General features: G+C 52.7%; 1 protein-coding gene across 4 annotated transcripts in view; it reads right to left on the reverse strand.

Moving 5' to 3' along the window:
• Positions 1–23,281, reverse strand: part of LOC134406590 (myosin-10-like) — a 66,636-nt gene that overhangs the window by 20,518 nt on the left and 22,837 nt on the right. For 2 of the 4 annotated variants that reach the window (XM_063138093.1, XM_063138090.1), the window contains exons 6-27: positions 22,811–22,831; positions 22,390–22,482; positions 19,168–19,231; positions 18,309–18,407; positions 17,776–17,919; positions 16,614–16,709; positions 15,954–16,072; positions 14,542–14,694; positions 13,743–13,916; positions 12,866–13,039; positions 11,659–11,773; positions 10,386–10,579; positions 9,303–9,424; positions 8,993–9,062; positions 8,364–8,524; positions 7,067–7,175; positions 5,724–5,855; positions 4,355–4,561; positions 2,864–3,001; positions 1,774–1,897; positions 845–1,016; positions 286–498 (exon numbers count right to left, since the gene is read on the reverse strand). In XM_063138093.1, coding sequence (XP_062994163.1) covers positions 286–498; positions 845–1,016; positions 1,774–1,897; positions 2,864–3,001; positions 4,355–4,561; positions 5,724–5,855; positions 7,067–7,175; positions 8,364–8,524; positions 8,993–9,062; positions 9,303–9,424; positions 10,386–10,579; positions 11,659–11,773; positions 12,866–13,039; positions 13,743–13,916; positions 14,542–14,694; positions 15,954–16,072; positions 16,614–16,709; positions 17,776–17,919; positions 18,309–18,407; positions 19,168–19,231; positions 22,390–22,482; positions 22,811–22,831 — 2,894 coding nt within the window. The remainder of the gene's footprint in view (positions 1–285; positions 499–844; positions 1,017–1,773; positions 1,898–2,863; positions 3,002–4,354; positions 4,562–5,723; positions 5,856–7,066; positions 7,176–8,363; positions 8,525–8,992; positions 9,063–9,302; positions 9,425–10,385; positions 10,580–11,658; positions 11,774–12,865; positions 13,040–13,742; positions 13,917–14,541; positions 14,695–15,953; positions 16,073–16,613; positions 16,710–17,775; positions 17,920–18,308; positions 18,408–19,167; positions 19,232–22,389; positions 22,483–22,810; positions 22,832–23,281) is intronic. The other 2 variants (XM_063138094.1, XM_063138092.1) reach the window with 1 other exon arrangement.

Genomic DNA, 23,281 nt, shown 5'->3' on the forward strand with positions numbered 1-23,281 from the left:
TGTGGAATGGCCTGCCGGAGGAGACACGTCAACTTGACAGTCTTTTAGCATTTAAGAAAGCAATTAAGACTGATCTCTTCCGGCAGGTCTATCCAGTGGAATTTTAGGATGGTTTTATAATGTATACTATGTTTTTAATTCAGTTTTATGTATTTTATACTTCTTGTTGTTCTCCGCCTCGATCCAAACGGAGTGACAGTTGAGAAATAATAAAATAATAACGATGAGGATGAGGATGAGGAGGACGAGCGGCTCAAGAGACCCGGAGGCGTTCCGCCCTTTTACCGGAGCTCTTGCTGGGCGGCCGTCGAGTCCAGCGTGTCCTCCAGCTCCGTCTTCAGCGCCTCCAGCTCCTCGCCCAGGTCGCGCCGCTGCTTCTCGGCCTTGGCACGCGCCACCTTCTCTGACTCCATGTCCTCCTGCAGCTCGGCCAGCTGTGCCTGCAGCTCCCGCAGGGACTTCAGCACCGCGTTCTTCTGGGCCGCTTCTTCCTCCACCCTGCAAGGCGGGCAAGGAAAGGTCAGAGGGGCTTGGGGGCCATGGGGAAAGGGAAGGGAGCTAGAGCAGCACGCCGCAGCCGGAAGGGGAGAGCGGGACAGCGGAAAAGTCTTTGGCGGGTGTGCCAGATGGGCCCAGAGAGAGGAGGTCGGGGATCCTTTGAATTTAATCTAAGCCTGGCTCTATTGCTACGGCCGTCCCTGACCTGGCGCCTTCCAGGTGCGTGGGGCTACGACTCCCAGCTTCCCCCAGCCAGCATCCCATCCCTATCTAGGCCGAGGCCTTCCGTCGGAGCCTCGGCGGAGGCGCCTCTCCCTCCCCGGGGCTCCCAGCCAGGCTCCCTGACCTGCCCAGCGCCGCCTGCAGCTCGGCCTCCTTCCTTGCCAGGGCCTGGCGCAGCTCCTCCAGCTGCTGCTGCAGCTCCGCAACCTGCTCCTGCAGGTCCCCCGCCTCCCCGTCCAACTTGCGCTTCAGCTTCTCCAGCTCCTGCCGCCCCTTTTCTTCCTTCTTCAGCCGATCTGGAGGGAGGGAGGGAGGGCAAGAAATGGGGGGGGGGGGAAGTCAGGCCAGGGAACAGACCGCCGCACCTCAGAGGGGAGACGTCGGGTGGAATGGCGGAGGCCCGTCAACGCAACAAGGTTTCTTATATGGGAGCAGGCCGGCCTTCCGTCCGTCCAGAGCCCCAGTATTGGTCTGCTGCGGGGGCACGGAACCTCTTTCAGCCCAAGGGTCCGGATTCCATTTCGGAAAAGCTCTCAGGGGGGGAGGGGGGGGAACGCGTTCCGGTGGTGGGTGGGGCCAAAGGGGAAAGGGGCGGGGCCAAAATACCAGTGGGTGTTTTTTTTTTAGCTTCGTTAGTGGCAGAGAGAGCTTTACGCTAAAAATATTGGTGTTTCTGGTCCTGCCCACCATCAGAACGCAGCTCCTAGGGGATTCTCCGAAATGGAACTTTTTAGAGTGGAGCAAAAACGCTTGCACAAAACCAAGGGAACCACCAAATTATCAGTGGACAGCGAAAGGGAGTGGGACTAGGGGGAGCAGGTGGGGCCCTCTGGGAAAGCCCAGAGAGCCAGATCCAGACACCAGGAAGACCGGATTTGGGCCCTGGGCCTGTGCGTCAGTGCTATTGGTCTGTTCCGATTGATAGTGGCTCTCCAGGATCTCCAGCAGGGATCCCTTTCCTTAGAGACCCTTTTACTGGAGCTGCCAGGGCTGAACCTGGGATCTTTTGCCCACCGCACCTGTCCTCTGCCTCCCCGTCATGCCTCAACATACCTTCCATGTCAGCCATGACCGCCTCGTATTTGTTGCGCAGTTTGGACAGGCTCTTCACCTTCTCCTCCTCCTCAGCCATGTGGGAGGTGAATTCTGAGAGACGTTCCTCCGTCAGCTTCCTCTCCTGGGGGAAGCAACAGCCGAAGAGGGAAGAGAGCATAAGGAGGAGGGCGGGGGGCATGGAGCAAAATAAAATCCAGCTATTCTTCAGGAAACCCAGGAGTGCCGGCTCCTAGATCCCTTGTCCGGCCCAGCTTTTCCATTAGCCCCCCTCCCTAGTGCCCCTCAATCATGTATGAGCAACCTGTGGGGCACATGGGGCCCTGGGCTGCTCTCCGTGTGGCCTGCGGAGTTGTGGAGACCCCGCCCACTTTCTCCTGCTGCCCAGCTGAGCAGCCATCGGCTGGAAGGCAGGACACAGACGGCTGCTTCCCTGTGGCCTGACAGCGGTCAGGAAACAGCGGCCTGTGTCAGAGCACAGGGGAAGAAGAGGGGAGGCTTTAGCGCAGGGGCAGGCAACCCACAGCCACCAACGTGCTCCCCATACACCGTCCTTGGTGCCCACCGAAACTCCCTACTCCTCCCAAAGCTCGTTTGAAAAATATTTTTACACTTTCTTACTGGAATCTGCGATTGCTTCAAAGTGAGATGGGAGGCCGTAGCTGCTGCCATCTTAAGTTTCCCATAAATGCCTTTAGACTGGTTACTTGTCCTTTAACCACGCCCACCATAGCAGCCATTTTATGGCCGTGCCAAGGACGTTCCTCAAATTTCCAAATGTGCCCACAGGCCCAAACGTTTGCCCTTCCCTGGCCTAAATATTCCCTCCAGCCTCAACTTCTCGTCTCTCTGTGGGCTGGAGAGTTTAGGGGTTTGTTTTCCACAAGGCAGGCCACTCCGCTGCGACTCACTTTCCGTTTCCAGCAGGAAGTCCGTTTACTTGACAGATGGTTTCCCCTCAGAGGGGACGGCCAAGGCCACGCGTACACTCGTGCATTGTGCTCTACATCCACACGCAACCTTTCTCTTCGGGCTGAGGGTGCATGCAGCGTACGGGGTGGAGCAAGGGGAGAGAGAGGCCCACACTCACTTTGTGCAACTTCGAGTTTTGGTCTTCGAGCACCAGCAGGTCTTCCTCCATTTTCTTCAGCTTGGCTTCTGTGCTCACTTTCTCCAGCTGCAGCTTCTGCCGGGCGGCCTCCTCCTCCTCCAGCTGCTCTTCAAGATCCTGGACAGGAGAGGAGAGTCGAGAAAATGTTGACGCCTTCTAACGATGGTGGTGCTGGTATATCAAGCCCCACAATGCTTTTTACTAAGCCCAGTGTTCTAAGCTTCAATCCACTGCAGAGTCAACGACCCTGTTCAGGCGACACGCTCAGCCACGCTGGTTAATGTTTTGAGCTAAACATATCGACTTAGCCCTTGTTGAGATGACACGCTAAGCCATGGTTATGCGGCTAACCCTTTTGCAGCAAATGGTTAGTGGGCATGTTTAAACCGTGTTTATTGTCTGAACAGGGCCACAGTAGGGCAATACCTTGCTTGGGATCAACTAAAAATGAATCACAAAGTAGTCATCAAGTTTCAGAGTTACTTTTTTTTTTACAGCTTCAGAGCTATTTTTTATAGGTTTTATAACACACTAAGCCATGGTTATGCAGCTAACCCTTTTGCAGCAAATGGTTAGTGAGCTTGTTTAAACTGTGGTTATGTAGTCAGCATGGTTAGGAATAGATCACACAACATAAATGTTTAGCTCAAAATGCTTAACCACCATGTTGTCTGAACAGGGTCTTAGCATGTTGCATGAACCATTCCTAACCACGGCAGCGACATATTCACGATTTAACCACGCCCACTAACCGTTTGCTGCAAAAGGGTTAGCCCTTCTAACCCTGGCTTAGTGTGCTGTCTGAACAGGGTCAGTGTGGTGTACCAATGGCTTTCCCCAACCTGGTGCCCTACAGGTATTTTGGACTTCAACCTCCATCAGCCCCCGGCTGTTGGAATGTTGGGATTTGCAGTCCAAAACATCTGGAAGACACCAGGTTGTGGGAGGCTGGATTTGAGTGTTGGACTAGGGCCAGGGAGACCAAGGTTCAAATCCCTGCTCGGCCACAACGCTCACAGGGTTACCACCATGGGCCAATCGCGATCTCCAGGCCCAGACTCATGCTCTCCACCTTGCTCTCCCCCCAGTGCTTTGGAAGACAGGTGAGATAAAAACATCACAATGAAATCCATTCATTCAAACAAAGCAGGACGGAACAAAGGGATCTTTTGTCGCTGACTTAAAGAGGGATGGGGCCCCTGTGGGCCTTTCTTGAACAAGAGTTCCAAAAGTGGGGTGCCACCACGGAGAAGACCCTGTCCTGCGTAAGGCCGGTTTGCGCACACGCTCTAACGTTTGCCCCAAGAAAAAGTGATTGCTGCACTGGAGCTGCAAGGCTAAGCCAGATTTGTAGGTGTTTTTTAATGCCCCCCCCTCCGCACAGACGGCTGGGCGTGCAGGGCAATTTAGGCTCTCTCCTGGCCCACCCGATCCACCGCCCACCCCGAGTGACCCTCTGCTCCAGCCAACCTGAACGTGCTGCTGCATCTTCTTCTTGTCCCCCTGCAGCAACTGGCACCGCTCCTCCTCCTCCTCCACCCGCGACTCCAGCTCGTGCAGGATGTCCTCCAGCTCTTGCTTCCGAGCCGCCAGCCGCGCCCGCATCTCCTCGGCTTCGGCAAACAGCTCCGTCTCCGCCTGCAGCTGCTCGGCCAGGATGGACTTTTCCTCGAAGAGCTACCGAGAAACGGAGATCGAGGAGGGACGGGCGTGAGAACCGTGGGCGTTAGGGTGTAGGCAGCGGCCCTAGACTGCACTATCTACCGTTCAGGGACTGCTCAGAGTTAGGGAGTCGTTTCTTTTTTAAAAAAATGCATTTTAATGAGTTTTTATTGTTTTTATTCTTTTATCTTTTTTTTGTTTGCCGCTCCGAAATCCTCGGATATGTATAGAAATAGTGTAATTCAATAAATAAATGTCCGTCGTCGGGAAATCCAAGCTTGCCGGACGTCTGTAGCACACCTGACTCTGCTTGCATTCGCAGGCCCAGCTGCGCATTTATCCCGAATTTTGGGAAGTTCTTTTTTTTTTAAGAAAAAATCGAGGAAATAGACGACTGTGCAAATTGTGGCTGCAATTCATGCCATCGGCGCAAAATACACAAATCGTGGGAGACATGAGAGCACTCTTCAAATACTTAAAAGGTTGTCACACAGAGGAGGGCCAGGATCTCTTCTCGATCCTCCCAGAGTGCAGGACACGGAATAACAGGCTGAAGTTACAGGAAGCCAGATTCCAGCTGGACATCAGGAAAAACTTCCTGACTGTTGGAGCAGTGCGACAATGGAATCAGTTACCTAGGGAGGTTGTGGGCTCTCCCACACTAGAGGCCTTCAAGAGGCAGCTGGACAACCATCTGTCAGGGATGCTTTAGGGGGGATTCCTGCATTGAGCAGGGGGTTGGACTCGATGGCCTTGTAGGCCCCTTCCAACTCTGCTATTCTATGATTCTATGATTTCCACAAATCTCTTATTTCCGCAAATAAAAAAAAGATACGGAAAAGCGGCCAGCTGAACCCGACTCTTTGCGGAACGAGTGGGGTTAACTGGTGGAAACTGGCCGTGATTGGCTGGGGCACGCTGGGAGTTGGTGGCAGTTTTTTCCCTGTCTAAAGGTGCACAGCAGCCTTCCTTGACCTGGGGCGCTCCAGATGTGTTGGACTGCATCTCCCAGAATGCCCCAGCCAGCTGGCTGGGGCACTCTGGGAGATGCAGTCCAACACATCTGGAGTGCCCCAGGTTGAGGAAGGCTGGTGCACAAGGTTGCGCCCTTAAGGTGTTAAGGGTTAGCTGGTGCTGGAAACCAAGGCTTCTTAGGATGCCCGTTCCGTCTCCTCACCTGCTGGTATTTGTTCTCCAGTTCCTTGAGGTCCATTTCGGTTTTGGTGTGTTTCTCCTGCACCTTTTGCAGCTCCACTGCCTTCGCTTGCATCACCTCGTCCTGTCGTGTCACCTGCAACAGGGGTTTCACCTGGCGAAAGCAAACGGAGAGAGGAACGGCGTTGAGGGAGCCAAACTAGGAGGGGGGGGGGAACGAATCTCTGCGCAGAGGTTTAGCCCGGCACGTCGCCCCAAGCCGATTTCACCTGATCCTGGACCACGTTCTGTGGCCAGAAGGGCGCAGGTGGAGGGTTACAGGGAGCTGTGCAAAGATGGTGCATTGGGACAGCGGAGCCTGGGCTAGGCCCTGCACAAGCTTTTCCCCACAGCCATGAGGACTTGGAACTCGCTGCATTTAAAAGGGGCGAGGCCAGACTACTGGGGGACTTGGGTAATGGCTTCGCTTCTTCCCTCCCTGCCAGAAAGAACACTCGGCTCCATCTGACAGCTGCCCTGGGACAGTTGCACTCTCCAGCCTTGGACGTCGGCTAGGGCCCAGAGGGAGCTGCTCTCCCGGGAAGAACATCGCAGCAACGGAGAGACCACTCTGACCCTATCCACTGGCCAGGGAAGGACCAGCTGCAGGAAACTTGCTTCCCCAGCCCCCGGCATCCCCACACCCAAAAGAACACTTGGAAGAACTTTGTAGTTAAGAGCTAGTGCCTGAGTTTGCTTTTTTCCCCCCCTCCTCCCTCCCAATCCCTTTTCCTCTTGTGCCGTGTCTTTTAGATTGCAAGACTGACGTCAGGGCCTGCCTTATCGCTGATCTTTCTGAGCCACGCCCAACCCTTTTTCAGCTGAACGGCAGGGTAAAAATGCTTTGAACAAATAATAAATGTTAATAGAATTGCCAGATACTGCCCAGGCCTGAGGTCCTGTGCCTTGCAATTATTTCATTTATTTATTTAAAACATTTGTATCCCGCCCTATATCATTAGGATCTCAGGGCGGTATACAGATAAAACCATACAATATAAAACAATAAATATACACAGCTAAAAACAAATTAAAGAATTTAAACCATTAGGCACTCCTGCTTCAGTTGGAGAAGACATAATTACCAACAATGCTACCTTCAACACATGGGGAAGAGGCAGCCAGGAGTGGGGGTGGGGGGGGAGAATCCTCTGTTATCTCCAACCACTGATTGGAGATAACAGGAGGAGTCCCCTTACTTAGCCTGCTGCTCGCCCTCTTAACTGGGATGATGGGCACAATTCTCTCCACCCAATCCCTGCAAGCCTTTGATCCCAACGCATTAGAAGTTGAAGGTTGCTTCAAGGTCGAATTGCTTCGACCCACCTTGGTGAAGAGCCGCCACCACTGCCAGTGGCGCAATTTGAGGTAGGCTGCACAGTTGCGTTGCATGACCTTGAGGGCGCTCATCTGCTGCTGCTTTTTCATGAAAGCCCTGGAAGAAGGGAAGAAAGTAAGGCCACTCCCCACGTGCACCCTCTTAGCCCCATACAGAAAGCCACAGTTAGGAACGCCCTGTGGCTGTGACACTCTTTGCCCTTTCCCCAGGCAAAGCATATCGATGGGACGGTATTTGTCCACTGGCTTAAAGTATACAGGATGCAAAGTCTGGAGAAGCAGCGAGTGGACAGGAAGGCCCCTGGGAATGGCCCTGGTCAGCGAGGCAGGTGGGAGCCATTGACAGTGATCTGGCTACCAATCGCTGACTACCGGGGGCCGTCGAAACGCCATCTTTGCCCCGAGGTGACTCCGAATCGGCTCTCCGTCGGTTATATGACGCAGCCGCCAATTCAGAGCCACCGCGGGGCTAAGAGGCGAAGATGCACAGGGAAAAAGTCGGGGACTTACCTCCGTCTGTCCTCACTTTGGCGCTGCGCTGGGGGTGTTCCCAGGCAGAAGGCGCCCCCCTCCCCCCACTGGTCGCCCAAAGATGGGTGACGGCCCGGCGAGCCAACTGGCCGCTGGAAAGCCCGCACCGCCTTTCTCGGTCAAGATTGCTCGCTGCCACCCCGCAGCAGCGATACCATAAGGTTTGGTGGCGGAGAGGCACCAACTTGGAACCATGAAGGCAGCTGCCTCGTAAGGCGCACCCCTTTTCCTTTTATGCCAAGGCCTCCAGCTCTCATCAGCTCCAGTCAGTGTGGCCAATGGCCAGGGATAATGGGAGCTGTAGCCACATCTGGCAGGCTGCAGGTTCTCCCCTCACGCAGGATGCATATGATGCTCCGGACTCAGTCTCCCAATAAAATGTTCCTCAGATAGCCTAGCCGAGGAAAAACCTTGGCCTGAGGCCTTGGAGAGCTGTTTCCCGTCAAGGCCGCTAGTAATGCGAAGACCCTGGGCCTGAATCTGTAGGAGCTCTCTGTGTATCTAGCAAGTTAAACCTAGCTGCTAAGAGTTAGGCCTTGTGTTCAAAACCCACCGGAGTTCCCAGTCCCCCCTCACCTTCCTTGCTAAACCCCCTTCTGGAGAACACGTGCTGGTTTCTCTGACCCACTAGGCCCCACACAGCCCTCCCTGGCTGATCTCTGTTACTGGCCTCTGCTTCTTTTGAACCGTATAGCCACGCTTTTCATGCCGCCAGCTGGCCATTCCCCCCAGTGATTCATTGGTCACTACTCACTTGCGAGCCAAGTATCCCCGGGCGGCTGCCTGGAAAGACACGATAATATCCGTAATCTTCAGGTCCCGCTCCTCCTCCAGGTGAGCCAAAACGCCCGCCCGGAAGAAGATCTTACTCTGGCCAATGCGGAAGAGGTTGGGGTCCAGCTCCAAGGCCTTGATCTGTGGGGACAAGAGAGCGAGAAGAGAGGAGAAGAGGATGTTGAGTATTAATCACTAGTTCTCTTCGGTTCTCTGGGAGCTGTCTAGGGCTGTCTGTTGCTGGGAAAACCAGGCTTTTCTGACTCCACTGATTTCCGTGGCGGGTAGGCTTGATTTGTCTTTGCGAGCCAACCTGCAGGCTTTCCCCCAAAATCTGGGAACTATTTTGGTGCATTTCTTTCCCCGCAGGTTCCACAATTAGCACGAACTGCGGTGAAATTTGGGGAAATTGTGGAACCTGAGGAGGGAAGGCGCAAAATTCCCCAAGTGGACGACTCGCTGAAGATTGAATTGGGCACCACAGCAGGAAGCAAAACAAAGTCCGTGTGGGTGTGGAGGTGTAATTCGGCGATGTCCACCCTGCCAGCGGATTCCCTTGACACCCCTAGTCGTGGCCTGCCTTGCCTCTGCCCTGCTAGCCCCACGTACCATGCGTTCGCAGGCTTGTTTCCCGTCCATGAACCCTTTGGGAATGGCATTGGGCGTCAGGATCTCGTACCTGCGAGGAAGAGAGAGAAGCCAGGGGGTTAGGACAGGTATTTGTTGAACCCGCCTACATCCGCACACACGCGTGCCGGCTTGTGAGGTGGAGAACGGACGGGAAGCAACAAGGAAGGCGTCCGAATGCTAGGGATGCCACAGCCGGCAGACTGGATCCTAGGCAGTGGAGGATATAGCCAGGCCCTCACATCACTGCCTCCTGCTAAGGGCCAACCCCCATCAGGTCACAATTGGGTACCTCTGCCGGAATTCCTGAAAGATGATGCGGTTGGGGAACCCCTGGCGGCAAATGCGAATTCCTTCCAGGACTCCGTTGCAGCGTAGTTGGTCCAATACGAGGTGCGGCTCCAGTTTTCCAGCCTGTTACAGGAGCCGGGAGAAGGAGGCCCCTGTCAGCAAATACTCTAGGAGGCAGACCGCTGCCCCTGTTCTCAAGAACTGGGGGTTGGGGTCACTCAGCTGCCCAAAGCCAGCCACTCAACGCATCTCCTCATTCTTCTCTTTAATTCTTATCTCCTGTCCTTCCTCCGAGGAGCTCAAGAGTGGAATGCATGGAGGTTTTTATCCTCACCACCCTGTGAGGGAGGTTAGGCTGAATATGTGCGTGAGATGGGCCCAGTCCAAGAATTTCCTGCCTCTGTGGGGGTTCGAACCCAGGTCTCCCTATTCCAGGTTCAACCCTCCTGAGGTCACTACATACAGGCTTCCCCAGCCTCATGCCTTCCAGATGTGTTGGATTACAACACACACCACTTCCAGCCAGCTGGACCCTGTTCCTCCCTTAAGGCCTTCTACATATAGCCGTGCCATTCACCCTCATACATGCTCCCTCCTGCCCAAATAACTCTCTCATTCAGTCCCAAGGTCTCTCCCCACAGGGATGCTTGCCGCCAAGAGGCGTTTCCCTTCTACCAAGAACAGAGCCCCTCAGCCCAGAAAACGCCCTCTTAATGACCAAATTTGTCCGTTTCACTCAAAGGCAGGCTTGGGCCTTGTTCTGACATGAAAGAAGTCTCTTCCCTCCTCAGAGTAGAAGGCGTCTCTCTTTTATGGCCAAATTCATCCGTTTCACTCAAAGGCAGGCTTGGGCCTTGTTCTGACACGAAAGAAGTCTCTTCCCTCCTCAGAGTAGAAGGCGTCTCTCTTTTATGGCCAAATTCATCCGTTTCACTCAAAGGCAGGCTTGGGCCTTGTTCTGACACGAAAGAAGTCTCTTCCCTCCTCAGAGTAGAAGGCGTCTCTCTTTGATGGCCTTTCTAACTCTAACTCTGGGCTAAGCAGAACTCACAGGCCCCAAAGCACCACCGTGCAAACAACTCACCCTTTTCTCATGGTTGGGGATGATGCAGCGCACAAAGTTGGGGTTGGTGTTCCGCAGGGTGGACATGAGTTTGGAGAGAGACTCCTTGTACAGCTGCCCTACAGTCCGGAACATTCCCTTCTTCGTCTTGTACGAGGCACCGAAGGTGAGGTCTCCCATTCCACTCACTTGGTCCAGACCCACAATTCGGTCCACTAGGAAACAGGGGGGAAAGGACTTTTTACCTCACAGGTCGCACATTCCTGCTGATCCCCACGAGAACAGCTGTGGGCTTCCTCCTCCCCGCTCTATCCCACCAACCAGAACAACAGCTCCACACCTCACTCAGCCTTCCTGAGGGAACGGAAGTAACCTGGAGCTGGTGATATTTCTCAACCTGATTATGGTTATATTTAAAACCGTACAGCTAGAGGAGCCAGGGGTTATACAAGGAGTCCAGTCCCTGGAGACCTCAAAGGAAGATCCTTCACCGTTTCAGTCAGGGGAACTCACTTAATACAGAGGAACTTACTGCTGAGTAAATGTGCAGAGGTTTGTGCTGTTAGCAAGTTAAAATCACATATGTATTGGCTAGCCAATATACAAGCAGGTGTATATTCTCCCCACCTCATAAGCCGTGGTGTAATGGAGTCAGGGCTCACAGCGTCAAAGGGATGGGGACATTTTGAATAGTGGGGGCTCAGACTTCCCCGTTCCCTGCTGAGGTTAGCTGGGGGAGAAATGGATTTCCCCAGCAACATAAATGGATAGGTACAGATAGGTATAAAAAAATTCCTTATGGCTCTGGATACAGGGATTGTCATGATGAGCACCTGCACGTCAAATTTACCACTGCTCATGCATATGCCTACACCCTTCCGGTAGTACGTGTGTTTGGGGAGAAACGTACTTTCTGCTGGACCCTGAGGTGCCACGGCATAGCTGTCAAAGAAATAGACCTTCTGTATATTCTGGATCTCTGAAGACAGGGCAGGAAGGAGAGGCAGAGGGGTGGTGGGGATTGGGGCAGGTGAGGTTTCACAAAGCCATCATTAGGGAGCAGAAGAAAACGGGTCAAAGGAGAGAAGAAAAGAGAAACAGCAAATAGCATAGTGGTTAGTACCAGCAGCGACAGAGAGATTTCAAGCCGCCTTGAGAAGTTAGGTTTACAAAACATGAAAGATCTACAGGCCACCCAAGCAGCAAGGAAGGCACATTGTTCTGGTATACAGGCTCAGACGAAGGCAGGCCGTGTGGCTTCCCCACCCCTATCTAGTATTCGCAACCACCCTACCGTCTTTCCACAGTTCTGCCGTGAACCGGTCCGCGCTCTGGTGAAGAAGGGTGGCCACGTTGTCGTTCAAGGGGTCCATGTTCTTCATGAGCCACTCGTCTGCTTTGTAGTCAACCTTTCGAAGGGAAAAGTGCGGGGAGGGGCATGGAAGGAGAGGAGGAGACGAAAAGGACCAGAAGGACCAATCAAGGGGTCTGTCACAACACAGCCGGGTGTACCACATGAAGGTGCCGTACATCAAGACTGAACATCGTTATGCAGTCCCAGTTGGTTCGTAACAGTAGTTATTCAATGTGTAGACGCACTGAAAGAACTGGGCATGTTTAGCCTTGAGAAGAGAAGGCTGAGGGGAGACATGAGAGCACTCTTCAAATACTTGAAAGGTTGTCACAAAGAAGAGGGGGCCAGGATCTCTTCTTGATCATCCCAGAGTGCAGGACACGGAATAATGGGCTCAAGTTACAGGAAGCCAGATCCCGGCTGGACATCAGGAAAAACTTCCTGACTGTTAGAGAAGTACGACAATGGAACCAATTCCCTTTGGAGGTAGTGGGCTCTCCCATACTAGAGGCCTTCAAGAGGCAGCTGGACAGGTATGTTTTAAGGTGGATTCCTGCATTCAGCAGGGGATTGGACTCGATGGCTTTATAGGCCCCTTCCAACTCTACTATTCTATGATCTTCCCCCCACCCAAGATGTGTTGGACTACAACTCCCATTATCACCATGCTGACTGGTGGAAGATGGGAGTTGTAGTCCAACACATCCGGAGAGCTCCGGGGTATGGAGGGCTAGTCTACTTCGTCAGACAATGGCTTTCAGGTCTTTCCTACTAGAGATCCTTCAGCCAGAGATTGAATCCAGGACCTTGCCTCTACCTACTGAGCTACGGGCCTTCCCTTATGCAGCTTCTGAGGTTAGCTGCGGGGAAATGGAGATTCCTTCCGTGGCTGCTAGGCTGGTGGCTTCTAACATGTTGGACTAACAGCTCCCATGATCCATGCTGGCTGGGGATGATGGAAGTTCTAACTAGGGATGTCAGAGAAATCCACAACGAAATCAAATAAGATCAGGTTTCTATGAATCTGACCCACGGAGTCCGCAATGGACCGGCTTTTCCTGGCTTGCACGGATTCCACGGACTTGTGGACCATTTTTTTTTTAACTTTCCAGACTGTTATGCAAATTTAGCAATGGGCACCTCTCACCTTGCCAGCGTAATGGATGATGCAGAAGTCGGCTTTATCCCGCAGCTGCCGGGGCTTCTGGAACTTGGGGTGGGTTCCCTGCTCCTGAGAGACTTTCTCCACGAAGCTCTTGTCGGTGGCTTTCGGGAACCAGCATTCCTCATCCAGCAGAGCCAGCACCCCTGGGGGGTTCGCCTGGGACGAAGCAAGACACAGCCAAAGCGATCAGCAGGGCCAGCCGGGCGCTTGCAGGGCAGAAGCCAAAAATGTTACACAGCGGGTGGGGGGGGGGATCGGTGGCAAGGAGGTTACGGTTTGTTCAGAAGAAGGAAGAGTCTGTCGCATGGATGCGGAGAAGACACGAGGCAAATTATAGGAGCAGACTGGAAAATCGCCTTGCCTCCCAAACAAAGCAAGGATCATATTTTCTCTAGAAACAGTAAGGTCAAAGATCAGGAGCTAGGGCGGGCACGACAGCATTTCTAAACGCTCCCCTGTGTATACAAAACAAAACCCTCCCCACAAAGAGCACATAAAGGAGGAGGTTGCAGCTCAGCCTGCTCCTTGCTGTGTTAATTTTCTATTTGAAAAGGTTTCTTTTTTAAAAAAAATCAAAGCAAATATAAGGAAGCAAAACCACAATCCCCCAGCCTGTACCACTTCTTTCAGCTGCATGTGCAGAGCACGGCAAAGGGTCAGATATTATGGCTTCCTAAGAGCTGACCATCATGTTGCTGGCTTCCAGCACCAAGAAAATCTCTTCTCCAAGACCCATAGGGGAAACATCTCCTTCCCAGAAGGAAAACAAGAGACATTCCCCCACCTTTCGCCGAATCACTGTGTTATATGCTGTATCTCCCTCCCTCCCCCTGCCCACCCCGACCCTCAGGCCGCTCACCGGTCTCTCAATGAGGTCGATGCAGGGCTGCAGGTCCAGGCCAAAGTCGATGAAGTTCCACTCAATGCCTTCTCGCTGGTATTCTTCCTGCTCCAGCACGAACATGGTGTGGTTGAAGAGCTGCTGCAGCTTCTCGTTGGTGTAGTTGATGCAGAGCTGTTCAAAGGAGTTCAGCTGGGGGGGGGGGCGGGGAAGAGAGGGAGAAAAACGCTCAGCCGGAGATCGACACCTTGCGGGAAGAGGGGACGCCTCCTGCGACACGCGCCCCATAGTACCTTCGCCCTTACAAACGCCCTCATGTGTCAAAACTATACGCCAGTCTTCTCCAAGCCATTGCGCTCCAGATGTTTTGGGCCAACTCCTGTCAGCCCAGCCAGCCTGGTCAAGAAGTGTGGTAGTCCAACACATCTGGAGGGCACCAAGTTGAGGATGGCTGCTCTGTGCCACGCGCCTCCTCTGATACTGGTCCTTGAACCCAGAGCTGCACAGGGCTTTCTCTGTGGTGGCACCACAATTGAGGAATCCCTTCCCTAAAAAGTCCCCTCTGAACACCCTCTGTTTGGAGTTACGGGAAAGCAGTAAAAACCTTGTGTGTGGATTGATTATTATAGGTTGCTGGTGATGCATTAGTATACTACTGGTTTTTGCTGGCTGGGAATGATGGGGCTTGCGGTCCAATATATCTGGAAGGCATCAGGTTGCAGAAGGCTGATTTATAGGCTCCATGCAGACAAAAGGGCAATTAGTTGGGCCAGAGGAAACGGCAGTAGGTCAGCTGCCCAGGCAGGTCCTCCCTCACCTGAAAGATCTCAAAACCTGCAATGTCCAGAATGCCGATGAAAGATGCCCCCTGTCGCTTGGTACGGTCCAGGGCCCGGTTGATCCGATGCACCAGCCAGCGGAAGAGCCGCTCGTAGGTGGCTTTGGCCAACGCTTCAATGGCAAAGTCAGCCTGGGAAGGAAAGAAAGAGGCAGGGAATCAAAACCAGGCTCAGCTTGGCCCATCCAATATCTTCGGCTCAGTTCAGACAACACATTTCTCCACGGTGGAGTTGTTACACCATCACTGAGAAAGGTGTTGTCTGGAGGGAAAACTCCACCTCATGGTGGAGTGTTTGTTTGAAAAACACACTCGACCCTGAATATCCACACTGTTCAGAGGAGAGTTCCTGAACAACTGTTGTGTTCCATGTTGTCTGGAGGGCTCCGTGGAGTTCCCTGCTGCATTGAGCGGAGCTTCCCCACTGGCTACAGAGTTCCCTAGCAAGAGCGGCCAAAGGAGCAAGTGCCACTCTAGGAGAGCTGCCAGTATTGCTTTTTTGCATCAATGGCTGATGGGATACCATGACTGAGGGAGGAGAGAGGGAGGAGGAACTGCCAATCAAACGCCACCTTGACTTTTACTCAACTCCACGGTAGCCCACAGTCACACGAGGGTAGAGCTGGAACATGTGGATGGTGAGAACCCCCTACAAACTCCAACGTGGATGTTGATACTCAGGAACTACAGCAAGGTGCACGGGGCCCATGTTCCCCGTAGGCCTTGGGGCTACGGGATCACGACCAAAATAGTGTACCTCTGTATTTAAGCTGGTTATCTATACCCAAATGTAGGCGGGCATTTTCCCTAGCAAGGCTCAATGCTATGCCTTCTAGGGTCATAGAGGGCAGATTTGGGAAAGTCCCACTATCAGATAGATGCTGCCCCTGTAACAACGAGGAGGTGGAATCTATCTCCCATGTATTATTCAACTGCAGCTTCTATCAGGGGGCAAGAAAAGCCCTTATCCATCTTTTCACGCAACGATTACCCGGATGCTCGTCCGTGACCCTTATGTCGGTTCTTTTACAGGGTCAAGATAAGCATTCCACCGAACAAGTTGCTAAATTTCTTAATCATGCAGTCCTTACCAGATCAGTTATGGTGGCAGGATTTTCCTTTGCTTCTAGCACAGAACTTTAAGGAGGCTCATGTAATCAAACTCTGTTTTAATTTCATGTATTTTAAATATTTATTATGTGTTTTTATATGTTTTATATGTTTTATTGGTCTGTTGACTGTAATAAAAGGAATTGGCAATTGGAGTGTAGTTTTCACACTGCGTAGGGAAAAGTGTTGTGTGAACTGAGCCTTCCTCTCCCTTTTAAATATTCCTCATTCTCCCCCCACTCCACAAAAAAAACCCTCCACCCATTATCATCACCACCAACCTGCTCCTTCGTCTGGGCCTTCTGCACATAGTCTCGGCCAACCTTGATGCGCGGGGTAAGGATAGCACGGGTGAACTCGGTGACGTTCAAGCTCAAGAGATGGCAGAGCTTCTGAGCAGCTGCAGAGGGCAGGGAACAAGCCAGCAGCGGCCCTTCATTAGCCCATTCTTACATTTCAACTTCAATTCTGTGTAATCTCAGCTTCCCGCCCCCAAACTGCCACGCACACTTTTAAAAAGAAGTTCCTATCCCACATGACTTCCAATTTTGTTAGAAAGTTAGGTGTTTTTTAATTCAAGGTCGTTGGCGTATACTTCATTAGCTTATGTTTTAAATATGCTACCATGCAGACTCAGGGTCAAAATTCAAGTAACTAAAAAAACCATTCATTAAAATACAGGAAAAAAGCAATTTTGGAAACGCGCACACAACTGCATCCACAAGATCACTCTACTTCAGGGGTGGTCAACTTGTGGGCCTCCAGACGTTTTGGCTTACAAGTTCCACCAATCCTAGCCTCCACTGGCAACGTTGAGGGATCATGGGAGTTGTAGGCCACAAGATGCCCACCCACCCCTGGACTCCACCTTCTGGAGCCAAGTCGTAACTTGACAACAATTAAATTCTCCTGAGTAGGTTCTCAATTAGAGCCTCTAATACCTGTGTTATCAGGCATGGAAGCCTGGTCTGTGTTTCTCTCCTTACGGAAGACAATGTTCCCAAACTGCAGCACAGCAGAGACCATCCGCAGCATACCTGGGTGGGGAGGATGACAGAGACACGTCTTTGTGGTTCCTTCCTTGAGCCTTGAACATCCCCACACTCGTGACAAGCAACAACAACATTCAAGGTCATTCGCCCGGAGGCGCCAAGCAGCAGGTTATAAGCGAAACTCAAGGACACGCTTCAGCATGCATACAATGTACTATAACCTGTGTAACAACAGCCACCAGCACAAGCGACACACAGCAACGTGAGGGAAACAGGGCGGGCAGCGGCTCCAGAGAGCCCTGCCAGCCGCTCTCTTGCTGCAGCAAACGCTATGGTGGGGGGAGCCATTGGCAGGGCTCTGCAGAGCACCTGCTGGAGGCGGGCCGGGAGCCCTCCTGCCGAACCGGGGGTGGGGGGGCGGCAAGGAAAGTGGTGCAATTTGCCACCCCTCCCGTTTCGCCGCCTGATGCAGGTGCCTCATTTTGCCTCAAGATAGGGCCGGCACTGTGTTGGATTGACACTCCCTGGGAATGAAGGCAGCCCACCACAGCTGGAGGGCACCAGGTTAGGGAAGGTGACCTTAGAGCACTGGCCTTGCCCCTTCCCTCTAGTACAGCCCCCATTTCTCCTCCTGCCCCATTGCGCAGGTCATGGAATCAACGCTCTTTATTTCCTTAGGCTTGGAATGGAAGTGGAGCTTCCCAGTTGCCTTAGGCGTACATAATCCTCCCTCCTCCTCTCCATTTTATCCTCACAACAACAACAACCCTGTGAGGTGGGTTGGGTTGAGAGTCTGTGACTGGCCCAAAGTCACCCAGTGAGCTTCCATGGCTGAGTGGGGACTAGAACCCGGATCTCCCGACTCCCTTTAGCCACTACACCACACTGGCTTGCAAGCCACTCCAGGAGCCTCTTTTCGGGCTGAGGAGCGGCATAAAAACACCTTAAACAAATAAATAAGACTAAACAGGCCTGGATGTCACCCTCCTGCTCTGCCTTGCAGATGTCCCAGAGCCATCTGGCCCAACACAGTCATCAAGCGGGAGCCCTGAGCTCGGTAGGTCACGGCTGCTCTCCTGCGCCCGCCACGCCAACGTGGAGGAAGACTCACAATGGATCTCTTCGTGCGAAAAGCCCATGATGCGCATCGACTCCATGGTCTCGTGGAAGATCTCCTTGTCCTGCTGCCCCGGGATGGGCAGGTACCCGTTGGAGAGGAAGCGATACTGATTGAAGGGCTCCAGCAACAGTTCCCCTATAACATCACGGGGAGGGGGGGAGAGGAGAGAAATGCCACTGAGACAGGGGCCGCGCTTCTGCAGGCCAAGCCCAACACACCCGTGGAGTTTCCCACACTACAGCACACTCCATTGCCATCACTTGTTTTCCATCAGTCACCAACACTGCCCTGCCCAGTCAGGCTGACACACAGCCAGATTTATCTGGTGGAGCCAACTGGCCAGAGTACAGCTCTTTCTGTCTCTAACGACCCCCCCCCCCCCCGCATCACCCTCTTTTTCTTCTAGGTTCATTGCTCCCCACTTAAGATCCTGTAGACCCCAACTTTAGGAAAACCTGGCCTAATTGTCTGAAGATAGGGAGACTCCCCCTGTTTTGCTAGGGGAATGGAAAGGGCCGACTTACCTTTCACGTGTTCGCCCGCGCCCACTAGGAGCTGGTAGAAGATGTGGAAGGTTCGCTCGTCCTTGGCCTGGCGAATGGCTCGCGATTTCTCTAGCAGGTCTGGCGTGCTCAGGGTTAAGGATGAAAGATGGACAAAATATACCTGGACACAACGTTTCCCACAAAACAAGGGGGCCTCACTCTCTTCCCTAAAAGGCAAAGGTCTTGGCTCCCATGACCCCCTGCTCCCTCTAACCCAGCCTTCCTCAACCTGGGGCGCTCCAGATGTGTTGGACTACAACTCCCAGAATGCCCCGGCTGGGGCATTCTGGGAGTTGTAGTCCAACACATCTGGAGCGCCCCAGGTTGAGGAAGGCTGCGTCTAACCCATCGGGAATCCCTGCAACCAGAATCCCCTGCTTCCTAACTCATCAGGGATCCTCACTCTCAGGATCCCACCTCTGCTTCCTCATCCAGGATCCCTGCACCTAGGATTCGATATCTGCTCCCTCTAATCCATCAGGAATCCCCGCACCTAGGACCCCCTGCTTCCCAAGCTGTCAGGGATCCCCATATCCAGGATGCCATACCTGCTCCCTCTAACCTGTCAGGGATCCCCACATCCAGGACCCCCTTCTTCCTAACCCATATGGGACCCCTACACCCAGGCTCCCATACCAACCCCCTCTAACCTGTGAGGGCTTCTGGTACCCAGGAAGCCATACCTGCTCCCTCTTAAACTGTCAGGAACCCCCACACCCAGCATCCAATACCTGCTCCATCTCAGATTCGACTCTCTGCCCATATAACTCAAGGCGCCCTACTTCCCAATCCCCTCTGCTCCACCTCACAGAATTCCATTTCCCCATAAGCAGGATACATGTCTCTATATTGGCTCCAACAATGTAGCCAGCTACATCAAAATTAATCCGAATAAATTTACCCTGGAGGAACACAAAATGGGGGTGGGGGGTGAGAGAAAGAAATGAGGCAGAGAGTTGTCTTCACAGTGCCAGGTTGGCGTCGCCTCCCTCTTCAACCCTGCGCTCCCGGGGTGGCGGCAAGAAATCCCGATGCCGAGAAGGACGCACGGGGTTTCTGCCTGGGCGGCCATCCGGCTCCCAGAGCTGCCCCCCCCTTCCTGGTGGAAGGCGACCAATCGCTGGTCGCCTTCCACCAGGCTCCGCCCCCAGGTTGACCCCAGAGTGACGTCACATGGCGGAGGCGCCAGGTTGACGTTGCTCCATTTGAAGAAGTCGGGGTAAAGCACCGACTTTTTCAAAACGCAGCATCGTGAGGAAGCCCCGTGGTGGCTGCGAAGCTGTGCCTGCGTCCCCTAGCTGACGCAGCACAGATGCACAGCCAATCAGGGCTTTCCCCACGTATAGACAGTCAGCAGGAGAAGTGAGTGGCCTTTAAGGAGACTTATTTCATTTACACCCAGACACTTCTGACAAACATATACATCAGATCAGATCCAGAGTAGAACGTTTTCTATAGGTTTAAAAGTAGAAAAAACCCTCTTTAATATACGACTTATTTGGGTGGTTTTTTTTAATATCCTGTCAAGCTACAGAGGCCAGCAACAGAAATTCCTCACCAGGTCAACTAGAGATGGGGCTAGAATTGGCCAACCTTCCTTAAGCAGGAAGAGTAGAAACCGATTTCCACAAAAACAAGAAGGACCAGTAGAAACTGACTTTTCCCCCTTTGCAAGGAGGAAGAGAAACATTTTATTTCTCCTCCTCCTCCTCCTTTAAGGAGGGACTAAAAACTGACATTTCTCAACAAAAACAAAGGGGATTTGAAAACTGATCTTCAAGCAAGGTGGAGAAGAAACGGGTTTTTCTTCCTAAGGAGACATTTTGTTGGCATAGCTCAACAAAGCGGAGGAGAAATTTGTAGGTTCTGCCGTTTCAGAAGGGTGGGTTGAGAGATATTTTAGATGAAGCAGAAGGATGCGAACCTTTTAAAAGGTTTGCAATCAGCACTACAGGTAGAGGGATCCACAGGAACAACAGAACCAGGAAAAGCAGGGTCTAATTTTTATTTTTATTTTATTGGGAGGGGGGGGCGCACTGGAAGTCAACAGCAATGGGCAGCGTAATGCAAGGCGTCTTGGCTTGGCTTCGTCCCCTTCAGTTCTCCTCACAAGCTAGCTGGTCTTAACTCTGCTCCCTTCAAACGTGGTTCTTTGTGTCCAAGGAAGAAAGGGTTTAAAAAACAGATGATCTAACACTGCAAACCTCTTTGCCTTCCAGGCCTACCAAACTCTTGGGCATTTTCTGAGGCCCAAGCCTCTTTGTTCTCATTAGCAACTTCAGCAGGCTAATGGAAGCGCTCTGAAGTCACCGGGGTGAATCCTAGATCTGCCTTCCATGAGCGGAAGGGCGGCACTCACGGAAGGTGCCTCCGCCTGGTTTTCGGAGATGCCACCCGCACCGCAGCTCACCCCATTCACCACCGCCACCCTGCCCCACGGACCCCGCGTGGCGTATTTTCACGGGGCTGGAGAAGCCGTCACAGGGAGGAGGGGGCTGGGAAGTCTGCTTCCGCCAGCTCAGTCGCATGTGTCTCAATCTGGCGCCAATCACCGGATCGGAGGCAGTAGGCCAATGTACAACACTTGCTGGGGAACATGGGCAGGAGGGTGCTGTTGCACTCATGTCGTGCTTGTGGACTTCCCATTGGGGTAGTTGCTTGGCCACTGTGTGAACAGAATGCTGGACTAGATGGAGCCTTGGTCTGATCCAGCCGGGCTCTTCTTTTGTTCTTAAATCAGATTTCCAGGGGGTGGGTGAGGGAAGAGGGGAGGGATCCTCCCCTCTTCCCTCACCCACCCCCTGGAAATCTGATTTAAGAACAAAAGAAGAGTCCGGCTGGATCAGACAGACCCATCGCAGGAGGCAGGCCTATGCTGTCATGCTGTGAGAGCAATGCGTGGTGCTAAAAAACCAGTACTTTTAATGGGGTACTTCCTAATGGCTCTCGTAAGGCCATATGCCCCTAAGGGGGCGATCGAAGGATGGCGAAAATATAAATAGAATGGAAAACCAGAGAAAATGACTGAAGTAAACTAAATAAAATAGAGGAAAGATAGAATAAAACGCCGAACTATATACAAAGCACTCTTTCTTGTAGCCAGAAGATTCCCTCACAAGGTTACCACTATGGCGGTTGAAGAGAGACTGAGGGAAAGGCAGGGACCGTTGGGACATGCGCGCTTGGATGTGGGGGAGGGGTTCCCGCCTAAAAACACCGTTAGCTGTAGAAGTTTTTCCCGAGCCAGGTCTCCGCACAGGCGCAGAGCCCATGTGTGTGATGCACAGAGACCACGATGAAGAACCGGTACTTTTAATGGGGCGCTTCCTATTTGGCAGCACTGTGTCTGCAAGCTGCTTTAATTTTAAACAAGGATCTCTCTCTCTCACACACATACACACACACACACACACGTACGTTTAAAAGAAATGGGATGCAACCGCCAGGAATCTTCTAGAGTGGCGTGTCAGAGATTCCGTGCTTTACGCCACCAGCCTTTGCAAGCAGAAAACTACCCTTCACACAGAAAAGTAGTGTGTCAGGGCCAGGCTAGTGACTCTGCCCCGAACATGCTCGCTTTCTAGGTAGAGGGAGCTGCTTCGTAGAGAGGAGCATCCTGTCATGTGAGCCCCCTGCTCCTCACTGCCGTCTGAAGTGGTACAGTCTCCAAGCACAGACCTACCATCTCCTCTGCTATTTCACAAGGCCTTGTCCAGCCTCCCACCACCCACCAGATGCGGTGGACTACAAACACCTTAAACCATGGCTTTAACCATACTGGTTCAGCCAGAAATCCAGGCCGTGTTCAGAAGACACCTTAAACGATCGCTTTAACCAAGGCGAATAAGGCTTTTTGCTTTATTCACCATGGTTAAAGTCATGGTTTAAGGTGTCTTCTGAACACAGCCCAGCTTTCTGGCTTTAACCGTGGTTAAAGCAATGGTTTAAGGTGTCTTCCGAATGGGGCCAATGTCTCTACAGGGTGACCGATCCACGTGCATTCTCATTCTTCCCAGACGTTTCCCGAGGCAGACGGGGCTCCCCAACCGCACCGACTTACAAATCGCGAAGAGTTGTCGTTTTTGACGGTTTTTGCATTGCCGAAGGCCTCCAGGATAGGGTTGGCTTGAAGTAGCTGCCGCTCCAGTTCACCCTGGAGGGAAGAAAAGGGATGGAGGGAAGGGAGGAGAAAGGGTTAACAAAAACCCAGGAACAGCAGAAGGACGGAGCATCGCAGAAAGGGCAGCACAGGCAGGCCTCCGGCTCCAGCAAAGGTAACGGGCAAAGGAAAGGCTCCGAGAGATTCCAGTCCCAGGAGGAACGCTGCTCCACGGTGGGAGAGGAGCGCAGGGGGCCTCTGCAATCTCCCAGAAGGGGGCGCTGTATGGACACAGGGGTGGGGGGACACAACCCAGAGCTTGTGGGAAGCAATGCCACCGCCACCCCCCAGCTCCCCAAAACTACAACGGAAAACTACTCACGTAGGAAGCAAGGTTGGAGGTCTATGGAAGGCAGGGTGGGGATGACGTCACAAAACACAAAATGAGGGTGTGGAGGGAGAGCAGCGAACAAGACAGGGGACCAAAACACAGACGAAACAAACAAACAAACAAAAAATACCAAAGGATTAAAATCAGGCCACAAACAAGACATAAATTAAATAAAGAACCGAACAACAGCGATGCAGTAACATGAACCAGAAACCAATACAAGGGAAGGTGGGGGAGGGAGGGAGGGAGAAGAGACCCAGGAGTCCCAGCTCCCTTTCTCCACCCCCACCCGTTGGAGTCTCATTCCTTTCTCGGAGAACCCAGTGTCCTGTCTCTGATGAGGAAAAAGAGCCGAGGGAATGACTTTGAAACACAAAACATAAACGTTTTTTTAAAAAACGACGACAATGAAAGCGTTAAAGCCAGAATGGCAGCCCCCGAGTTAGGCAGGACTAGGAGCAG

This window comes from Elgaria multicarinata, chromosome 11, assembly GCF_023053635.1.
Source record: "Elgaria multicarinata webbii isolate HBS135686 ecotype San Diego chromosome 11, rElgMul1.1.pri, whole genome shotgun sequence".
Lineage (NCBI taxonomy): Eukaryota > Metazoa > Chordata > Lepidosauria > Squamata > Anguidae > Elgaria > Elgaria multicarinata.